The sequence below is a fragment of the Cephus cinctus genome, unplaced genomic scaffold (assembly GCF_000341935.2).
Source record: "Cephus cinctus unplaced genomic scaffold, Ccin1 Ccin1_scaffold0269, whole genome shotgun sequence".
Lineage (NCBI taxonomy): Eukaryota > Metazoa > Arthropoda > Insecta > Hymenoptera > Cephidae > Cephus > Cephus cinctus.
Window position 1 is genome coordinate 23,433 of NW_014332979.1, and position 11,892 is coordinate 35,324.

Consider the following 11,892-nt stretch of genomic DNA (forward strand, 5'->3'; position numbering starts at 1 on the left):
CCCCCCACTACCAACGAAACCAGATGTCCCCGAGTGAAATTCAAGGGATGATGCATTTCCTAGGTAATATATTTCTTTTTGTTCATCATCTGACGGCGCTGTCTTACGGTAGGGGTAGCCTATTATGACTGTTATTATTATTATCACTCCGATAGACATCAGTGAGTACAGAAGATGACACTGTTGGTCTTCATTGGTTGAACCAACTGGTCGCATCCCCGTTAAACTTTATATATATATATATATATGACATGGATTCACTGATAGATCCTATATATAGATGCATACACACTCCGAAATACCCCTTTAACTCGAAAGCAACCCTCCCTCATACCCAGAGACCGAGGTGTCGCGTGAGAAATGGAGGGTGCTGATCCTGGACCGTGTCTCTTGCACAGCAGCCACTCTGTACCGCAGCTACCCCCTTTTGTCAATGATTATGGTTTTCTGCGGCGCAACATCCCTTCCACGGGTACACGTGAGCTCGTCGCAAGACAATGTGTCCTTCGGTCCTTCATCCTCGTGCAGGACTACCAACTTATCCTTCCGCCTCGAATTTCCAGTTTTCGGAACCTGATCTCTCTCTTCTCTGGTTCCATTTCTCGGCACCTCGAACCCTCACTGGCTGGCTGAGTAAATACTGCCATTTAATGGAAATTGAATTGCGCGGGGAACGCATCTGCACAAGCGACACGTACGCGACCGGTTTCACATAATTTTTTTAACCCTTTCTCTCTCTCTCTCTCTTTATCTCCCCCTCCTTTTCCTTTCTCTCTCTAACTTTCTTTGGTAGATTGACCATTGTCTTCGGTTTTGTCACGACCACTATGTATTTTGCTTCAAATATGCATGTAGCATTGCTTTTACATAGGGTCTGTACTATATTTTGTTTACATTCGAGCGTACAATTTTTTGTACGTAAATTCATGGAATCCTGAAAAACCTGGAAATCTTCACTAATCGGCCGTACAGAGTTTTCCAACAATCGTTGCCAGCGGTCCTATTGGTTAATCGAGTAAGACTCGTGGATTGTCGCTCGGGCCATTGAGCGTCTTGTAAATACAACTTTCTCCGCGTTTAAGTGCACGCGAGTCGACAAATAGAATTCCGCGTTGTCTTGGCGCAACTGTGCCGAGTCTACGGAAGGCGATTCCAGGTGGATATGGAAGTTTAAATTATTTATGGAAATTTAATATGGAGACTTTGAGAGAACTACTGCTTAGAGCGAATTGAAATGGTATTTCCGCAATACGAGTGGTTACTGTTACGTTGAACCACAATTTGAACTCTTGACAAATGGTAACGGATGAGATTGAAAGCAGGTCCGGCGATCCGCAAGAAGGTAACGAGTAATATGGGGCGCAATAAGGTCCAGGATTAGACTAGGATCTTGCCTTCAGGATTTTCCGGTTTATCTGCAGCGGTCCTTATGGGAGCATCGAGTCGAAAGAATTTTCCTATTACGTTTTTTCTTCTTCTTTTTTCTACTGCCTTTTCTTTCTTTTAGTAGTGGACCAGTCTTGCCATATATAGAGCCCTTCAACGTTACTGACCCCCATGGTCAGATCGAAATAACTGCTGCATTTTTCTCGCTTGATATTAAGCCCCAGCTGCCAGAAGGTAACCCCTTATTATCTCGTGTTGTTTCGTTCAAGAGAACATCGCCAGTGAACATCATAAGGAGAACTTATGTTCACAGTCGCATATAGCCCTCTCTTGATACGGAACGCCATAACATTTTTTTGGTCGGTCCAAAGATATTCCTTGGTAAATATCACAGTCATGGTTGAGTAATCTGATATATGGTTGCAATGGAATACCATAGAAAAATGAAAAAAAAAAATGCAGTTATGAATAAGTAATATAGATACGGTACGAATGCAATACTATGGGACACCATGAAATAAGTAGGGCGTCTCCTTTAAGTTTTTTCCATTTCAATTTTTTCCATGTCCCTTTTGCGTTACTGCAGTCCACACAAAAGAGGATCCCTCAAAACACGCTTATGGGACACCGTAAAATAATTAGGGTAATTTTTGTCGGAGTAAGTCTGAACGAAGTCTGGATACCATACAGCCTTACGGGGTTAGTTGTCTTATCTAGAGTATAAAACTCTTAATTGACCCCATAAAATTCCCATAAAAGAACCCGGTGACGGCGACTGTACCGTGCGTTACGTATTTCGGTCGTCTATAAATATAAAGTACGGGATCCCATGGGAGCTCTAGGCGACGATCGTAAACCCAAAGAAGCATGGGGTTGAAAATCTTGCGAGTCAGCGTGCTCCTCCGGGGGCGTGCATACATTTAACACATATGGGGTACCTATATCCAAGGATCCCATGGGACGTAAGAATTTACAGGCTAAATGGAATTATTCAAGAGAGGGTCCGAGGCATGGGGAAGGGTTGCTTAGAAGAAATTCTTTATGGGGTTGGAGACATGGCCAGCTGGTCTCCTCGATGCTCTATAAAATGAAATAATTTATCGTCTCTCCCGGTGAATAAGAAAGAAAAATTTTTCTAAAAATTAATAAAAATCCACGCAAACCGACAACCCTCTCGTGCGACACGAGTCTTGAGTCGGCTGACTCGAAAAGAAAATCTAATTCCGAAATGTGCGTTCCTCTTTAAATTCTCACGAGAAAAGATATATTTCATCCGCCTTGTAGAACATGAAGAAACGCTTCTCACAGAATCGTGTGTCTTTATACACCAGACATATCCTCATATGACGTTAGCATTTTAAACACGTGATACAAGTGCAGCATATAAACCCCATTAACACGTTTCCTTCCGTAACCACTGGTGTTGTAAGGACACGTCTTTTTAACAATACCATTTTAAGTTCCTGGCTATACCCAGTGAGCGAGAAAAATGGAAATAAAAAGGGAATCCCGTGATTTCCCGAGAATAACATAATAGTTTCTAACCGGTAGCCCGTCTGAAATCTTTCAATCGACGCGAATCGACGAAAGAGAATGGTAAGGCAGCAATTACATTCCAGCCTCTGCTAAGTTCATTCTGCCCCTTCAAGCATGTCGATTGAGCTATACGAACTTTAGGTCGCCCGATCGCCATTGCTTGAAACCCGAGCGTTGAGCACAGAGTTGGATAGAGATAAAAAGTACACCGCGTAAACGCATACATAATAGAAAACTACATCATACATAAATAACATATATATTTATATATATAATACATAAATGTGCAATGCCCGCAAAGGTATGCCATTCCGCTAGTATAGTGTAATTTTTTGACAGTTCCCAAACGAGGCAATCCATAGCAAATCGCACCTATAAAATCACGGAAATATATGCTGAAATAGAAAATAAAATATGAATCAGCGCTAGATCATACACGTGTATACTTCTCGAACTGTCAAAAAAACACGTTCTACTCGTGGACGGACTATAGGTAGGTTAGACGGTACTTGTACATAAGCAAGATGCGCGAGTCGTTCCACTTATCTACGAACACAGTGGAATTTACGATTAATTAACCCAGAATGAGAAAGCAAGCCGTAAACGTGTGGATTAATAAGGAACACACCGAAGAAGAAATATTTTAAAAAATTTGTCAAGTATCACTTGGAACATTAACCTTAAAGGTAAGCTACACGAACGTTCCAATCTGTTTTAATTGAACCAAGAGAAATTAAATGAATAGTAAAAGCAGTCGAAAAATTAATCGAAATAAATTCGATACCGTAGAAATACTCGTGTGATATTAATGAGCGACTCGAGAGTCTCTCCTAATTTGCATAGAGAAACATGTAAAGCATAGCTGGCAATAAATTAATTTCACTCCGTTTCATGTAAAAAAAAAAAAAAATTGACAAGGTCACGGACGCGAAACCATTAGGCATTATACACATACATACTACGTATTGATAAATCGCAAAACTTCAAATCGATTCGCTTACCAACTAGTCTACTTGATGAAAAGTATTGATCACTCGTATATAACTCAAAAACAAAGTCATTGTGTCCCGCTTATAAATAGCCCTGAGCGCGTAATAATCGTCATTGTCTTCGAAAGATAATAATCCTTTCAGTACCGAGGAGCATTATTGCGTGTATTATTTTTATATGCCATCGCCAGCCGTTCTCTGTTAACCATTGGGGCAGGACAATGGCGCAAGTAGGTAAACGAGCGTAAGTGCCAATCCTCTGCACGATGCGCATCGAGTCGAAAAACGAGATACCCAAGAGCAAGAGAAAGGGCAGAAAATAAGAATGCACCAGGAGGAAGATACATCGAGGAGCCAGCCTTAGCACGATAAAGCTGCTATTAATGACACTGGCAATGGCGCACGTAGAAAGAAAGTCTACAGGACGGAATAAGATAAAGACGTTTAGCACGTAAGCGCAATGCGTAAAGATTGCGCCTTGGGCGTCAGAAGCTCGGAATCGGAGTCAGCCTCCGAGGCGAACACTGGGTCAGAGCCAGCGGTGCAACGCCCTGGCCTCCCTCCTTTCTACCCCACTGGCTTTCATCTCTTTAGCTTTCTCTCTCAGTCAGTCTAGCTGCCTCATCTTGTTTCTCATTGATTGTCATTCTTATTCACTCTGACCTAACACAATTTACTCATCGGGCCGACTGTTCTTGCAGATACCCATTGGCTTCCCTTTAAAAGACGCTGGATTACTGTGACATTGCACGGGGGTATACGGTGGCTTCCAATTTCAATTTCATTCGCATGAATTTTCCCTCGAGTTCTATTAACGCGAACGTGACGAATAAATCGTTGGGTCGACCTGCCTACGATGTTTATTAAACGGGAACTGAATCTTTTTTCTTTCAAAACGTACGATGCACTCACCTTTACGTTTTGTTAAATGCGAAATACCGTTGCAATCAGTCGACGAATGTAATTCGTCGGGTTCATTTTATTTTTAACTGACGCATACTGTCCTCAGGGATGGTACGAGCAAGTACGTATCAGTCTGTCTCACTCGCTCTTGCGTACAAGTGACTGTAAGTTCACGTTGATGCATCTGACCGCATGCACTTGCATGCGAGCGAGCGCCAGACTGCATCATCGTAATATTATCTTGGCAAGATGCACTTTCGCGTTGTCTATCTTTCTCTCTCATTCGATTCATTGTCGATTCTTGCTGCCTCTCGTAGATTCACTACTGTCGTAATTTACCAATTATCCTCTTTCTGTTTTCTTTATGGAACAAACAGAGAAATGGAGCCACGGACAGACTCCGTATAATTATACTGTTTGGTTCATCCGGCAGAATGCATTTTACGTATCTTCTACTTCAGGATTATATTTTTTATTTATCTAACGTACAGATCGCTATTAACGAATCGAAGAATTTTTCTTTGGAAGTGTAAAAAAAAGCAAGGAAATTTCACAATTCAAATTTATCTCAGCAGGACTTGGACGTCCTCAAAGTTCATATGATTCGGTATTGGCCATTATTTATAGGTACAGTAACTGTATCCTAGTGCCAAGTCTTGATTAGTGGCTTTTTTTTTCAACAAAATTCTAACGGTACCAGCATGGCAAGGAGGACTCTAAAAGATCTTCACATATACTCCAAGCGAGCAAGTGGAACCGACTGTCTCTTTGTTATTAAAAAAAAAACCAGTAGTATAGAATTAAATGCCAATGCATGTATGTACTACCACTCGAAACAATAGCGGTCTGGGGTCTTTAAGTACCCCCGAGAAAATGCGGATACTGAATTGAGAATTTATAGTAAAGCGAAAAGGCCATTTTATGTTTTAACAAGCATTTTGACATATCTCGAAAATAATGCCATAAGTACTGACGACCCCACGAGGATCATCGTAATAATAAACACAGATGGAGGAGGCAATAAACCTGAATATTAAATTGTTTCCAACAGCCTCTTCCGCCGCAAGCCTTGTACGTAGAGCGAATAGGATTTTTCAAAATATCACTATCTACTGCTTAATACGAGCTCATGACGTTTAGATAAGTATAAAGATAATTTATATGAAACAGGAAGGGGCAAAGAATAATACGGAGAAAGTTGCACAATTGTTCGTTCAATTTTATTTCAAAGTGCCAGCCTGAGATAGAAAGAGATTGTACAAATCTTACATTGGACGATTGTGATGCTCGATACGAACCATGCGACTTTATATGCGAAAATAATAAAACAGGACTGCCAAAATTTGTGATCCACATAAAATCTAGATATTTGTAATTTCGTATTAGGAAATAAAAAATTTATATATATAACCTTATGAATTTAGTTTATTCCTACGGCGCACATCTTTCATTGTAAAGCAAGTACATGCAATTTTATTTAAAGACATAAGAAACGTGTGCACCGAGACGTGGTCACTTGGACGACGTCGCAACTCTACAATCTAGACAAGTACATTTTCACAACCGCTTTTCTCAACGACTGGTTCCCGAGGAACCAGAATCCTTGCTAATCGGCACATAGAAATCGGGCTTAACGGGACAAACGAGGTTTGTGACCAATTATCACCAATAGTTCGAATATCGTTAACGTAAGAATCAATTTTATTTCAATTTCTCATAAATCCGTTCAAGTAAATAATAATAACAACATTAACAACGCGAACACCAACAACAATAATAATAATCTAGAGACATCGTCCTAGCGAATTCCTGAGCTTGCACGGAGCGTGGAACTCTACTCGTTGCGTACGTAGATAGAAACGAGAGTCCAGCGCGAAGAGAAATGGAGAAGTTAGTCCGGATGTTTTATCGCAGGAGGCAGCCAGTTGCGATAACAGGGTGGACCGTGATATCAGAGAGTTGTATGTATGCGCATGAGACGACGATATACGGGGTACACGGGCGACAGTATCGCGCCAATGGAAACGCATACACGTGCGTGTGTGCGTTCCGTTCAAAATTAACGGTCGTTGGCTTGTACAATTCTTTCCGCTAATTGGGCGAACTTTAACGAGGGACTAATTGGATTAACAGTTTTCGTTAAATAGCACAGAAACGTTTTACCAACCCCGATACCTCGATTATGCATGCCAATTTTTATATGACGTACATACGCGTTATATGTACTATAGATAAGACAATTTTCTTTTACGTGGATGCCCTTTGCCATCTGTCCATTTTATTTTATAACTGTACCAAGGTCACTCGAAGCCTTCGGAAATATCAGTCTGTTCGTGCCCGTGTTATTTATATTGATTTACAGACGTTCACCGCGATACACAGCCGGACGTTAGCAATTATCATTTAGCATTATAACCGGTTAAACGTAACGAAACTTTCAGACAACTGTAATTAGCGGGACTTGCGATTAATCGAAAAATCCCTTTCACTCGGACCGTATATACATACACTTATATCCGGCAATTTATTCCGTTCCAGGTAATCCGTGTTATCTCACGTCCAGAGAGTCAAAAGAAATTCGAAATACAGCCTCTTCGAGGATATCCGATGGATATTATCACTTTCACAATTTTTTTCGAAATTCCCAATCTCCAATTAGCATTATTTATTTTGAGCAGATCGCAACGTAGCTTTCCCTAGGATTAAAAAAAAAAACATTTTCCACGTGCACGTATAATGATATACATAATACTTGAATAGCTGAAATACGTACGAGTGAATTCGCGGAATAAAAAAAAAGTGCAACACATCGTGCAATCGCGCGTATCATTTCTATTGATTGAATTTGATGAATTCGATTCCCAACGACCTCACCCAATAATCTTTATTTAATCGTCCCATAGCAGCGAAGAAATAGCAATTGGAAAAGGTTGCTAGTCCACTGGCAGCGAGATACGTTCAAGAGCCACTTGTCCGTCGAATCGGCTCGGGCGGATTCGTGAAAACGGACACCGAGAAGAACTCGACATGAAATTACTGATGACAGCTACACGACATCGATTGCGATAGAACAGCAGCAAGTAAGGTGGCGGCGACAAGTAGTTTGACAAAGAATAACAAGGATCAAGAACGGTAACAGGAGCGAGAATAGTACCGAAGAAGCGAAGGAGATTGAGTAGGAATAGCCGAATACACACAGAATGTATCCACGTGTAAGCATTCAGTGAAAGGCAGAGAGAAAGACAGAGAGAGCGAGAGAGAGAGAGAGAGAGAGAGAGAGAGAGAGAGAGAGAGAGAGAAGGAGGGAGAGAAAAAGTGGGAAAAAAGACATCTCCCTGTGACCGAGATCTGTGAATCCGATTGGATCGTAACTTATCCATCCAGTCATTTTTGAGACACCCGGTAGAGTTGCGAGGATACTCGACCCCCTTTCTAGTAGTCATCAAGAATTCTTAAACATACTGTACGATTTCGGCCGCAACCTACGTCCGTATCCATATACCTATACAAAACAGTATGCCTATACAGTGTATACCATAGAACATAATGCAATACATAAGATACGAATAAAGGAGTTACTTATGGTACATGGTAATCTAGCCTCCGTACGAAGCGAGAGCGAAACTAATGTTGGCAACAAGTAGCGAAAAATGGCGTCGTTCAAAAAAGTACACCGAGCCGCGACCAATTCGCTTATTGAATTCGGGACGAGAGCAAGCGTCAGGGACAGTTATGTCAATGGAGATGAACCGAGTGAGGAATTTGTTTTGACAATTAGAATGGTCAAATTTGTATCAATGGACGTGCACGAGTTCTGGTCAACTGATAATTCGACACCGTATATAGTTTGCGTGAGAAATTCCTTCTCCAAAAAGATCTCAAATGAGATACGTATGTATAATACATACACCCAATAGTAAAATGTCGGGTAAGGTTGTATTCAATTCTCTCCGTCTCTCTCTTATCCAGTCTACAGTGAAGGTGGATCGATTTCTGATCCAGTCAGATGCTTACCAGTTATAGCCTTCGCCCGGTAAGCCGATCGAGCGTAAACGTACATTACCAGGTTTTACTTAACTTTTCGAAATTACACGGCGAATAATTCGAGCGTCTAAGCGTAACGGCCGAGGTCCTTCTGCAAAAGGACACTTCCGTATAGACATTATTATACGACTAGTGTGGATTTTGTATTCTCCTTATTTGCGGCTTATTCGAATTTTCTTTAAATACAGGCTTTCAGCAGGAAGAATGCGGGACATTCATACGTATACACAGGGTACAGATGCATTTTAACGTGTGTATGGTCCATTTGTTGGAGATCAGTTACGTCACGCACTAGACTCCTTTAAAAGTCCAATAAGCCATTTACGCGTGCACTTACAAGACTGGCCCTTCTTTGGCAACTATTTTATGGGAGGGGGGTCTGAATATTTTGTGGAAATTCCTACACTAGTGAAAGATTCAAAGGACCAAGAGAGGAATGGGGATGAAGGTTAGAAGCAGGCAGGAGGTCCTGCCGATTCATAAAGGACGAAACGGTAGGAGCTGGAAACCTTTATAAACATATATAGTATATGTATGTACAGAGGACCACCATGCACCGATAGAGAATCGGAAGATCGTAGACGTGCACGGAAACGGGGGACACAATTTAAACGCCCGGTACTGCTTCAGTCACAATAGCGACGAAATAATCGTAAAAATTTCAGTAGTCGACGCTGTTGACCAAGGATCCTAAAAGGCAACAGGATATACACATAGTTTCAACTGTCACCAAAGAATCTCTCGTTTTATTACTCATAGTACGGTATGTGGAAGTTTTCCATTCTTTGATCCTTCTGATATCTCACGCTTCGTCTTTTACGACCGACAAGACGTAACAAAGAATACAGGGTTAGGGTAGGACAAGAAAATCCCTTGCAGTCACAGGGATTAGGTATTACCGATCCCTCATATGTCTGCATGCATCTTTGAAAAATCAAGGGGCAGGACCTGTTCGAATTATCCTGACAGAATAGGGAGAGGAGGAAGGATCAGACGCTGATATACCAAGGCTCCATGCACAGTAGAACGGGCAAAGTTTCAAAGAGGATCTGGAATGAAAAAGTATGTATCTAAAGAGTGGAATATTAAATCCATCCATATAGCCATATGGTCCTCGAACGATATTATATGGAGCTGTCCCGTAGACTTTAAACTTTGAGCTTATGGGGCTATTACCTGTGAGCTGTGAGCTATAAGATTTACCTGGACGACATTATAAAACGGGGCAAAAGGCTGCAGCGCAATAAACAAGAGCTAATAGGGTTCCGTTACTAGAAAAGAGAAAGGGTTCGTAGTAATTATATTTATACATGGAGAAAAGGTCAGAGTCGACCACGTACCCAAACCGCGATTGACCCGTTTTCCCTTGTTTATTCGATTCCGGAGCACACGCGACTAACAACCCCATACACGTCAGTCCCCGTGACGCTACGTTAACTTATCTGACGGCAACATGGCAATAGGAACAGGCAGTAGCACGTAATGACGTGTACTTATTACTAATGTATGCTTTCCTTTGAGGAAGATGAGACATTTTATATAATTGAATATACGGGATACAATTGTGTTTGTACACGTGGCAGTTTTTAAGTAAATAAAGGGTTTCCATGGGTTTTTCGGGGGTAACTTTAGACATTTGGGGAAGATATATCGAGAGACGCTCTTTCCTTGGTGTACAACTGTTTAATTTATTTAATGTTATAATTTTTTTTTTCAATCGAACAATGAAAATGGCTTATGATAATTACCTCGTATCTTTGTTTCCTGAGGATCCAGAGGTGGAACGTGTGGGTGACGTTGCTGACCTGGTTTTTTCAGCAATACACCTACGACCTGTGGTGCCATCATCATATTGCCGAATTTGGAAGGTTTTAATCCTTTATCTAACGGGATAGAACATGGTTGGTAAATGCACTTCACTTTCTCACAATTTGTTTTGCTATACTGACACAATCTTGATTCGAAACCTATCGGACACGGCGTGGATTCACACGTGTGACGACGCAAGCTCTCCCTCCGTGAAAATAGAAATAAGAGAAAAATAAAGAGGTCCAATCAAGTGGCAGCTGCTAATTTGTCCGTCTGTCGTTTTATTAGACTGGCGACGCCATCGTCTTAGAGATTTTCTTGACGTAAAAGTCTGTTTACTTTCTAGCCGTATTTAGTAGAATTTTTCTTCTTTTACTTCAGTTTCTTCATTTCCCTCTCAGAGCGTACACTTTTCCGTATTCATTTCTGATCGGCAAACGGCGCCAGTTTCAAATTGCACCGATCGATCTGTGATAATTACGTGCCACCTATCGCAGCCTAATAAATATTTAAATTCACAATTATTGTATTTTCCAATTATCACTTCTCGTTATATACACCATCAATTACAAAGACAAATCCACGACAGTTCCAGACTGCTTAAATAATTAACAAATGGACTCAGTAAGTATTAACACTCGCCGAGTTTACAATTATAACCGCAAAATCAAAATACACTTAACATACGTATAAATTACAACACTAACTTCATACACAAGTACGACACTGCGTGTTCACTACATATCTCGATTCACAGTATCTTAATTAATGGAGCCGATCACTCGCTTCCAAATCAAACCCATTTCAACTACTTTCATCGTTTCAGGCTTGTTTGTCCAACAGCAATATTCACATTACAACTTTTTGCTTCTTCTATTGACGATCGTTCACTGTCCACGTCGTAGCTCGTAGATCTCAATGCTATCTTAGTGTAAACAGTTTAGGTAGCCAAGCGAGACAAGAAGAAAAAAATATTTTCACGATAGTAAACACAAAAGACTAACGACGATATTTTCTCTCGATATACCGAAGCTAGCGCTTAGTGAATTTCTAGTTCTCTATCTTATATCAACTTCTCTATCGCGCCTCCGGATGTATTATCATCTCTCATTAACACAGCAAAAAATTATCGAATATCGGCATTAGGCACGAGCAGTGCCCCGGTTATTATAATACGCGCCATAAGTAACCCTGCACGCCATGGCGCACGAACGCTGAACGACTA

General features: G+C 41.0%; 1 protein-coding gene across 1 annotated transcript in view; it reads right to left on the bottom strand.

The window, feature by feature from the left end:
* The window catches only part of LOC107266000, a 33,567-nt gene extending 21,675 nt beyond the window's left edge, over positions 1 to 11,892 (bottom strand). Inside the window, exon 1 of the mRNA XM_025083252.1 lies at positions 10,607 to 11,892. Coding sequence (XP_024939020.1) covers positions 10,607 to 10,709 — 103 coding nt within the window. The 5' untranslated portion in view covers positions 10,710 to 11,892. The remainder of the gene's footprint in view (positions 1 to 10,606) is intronic.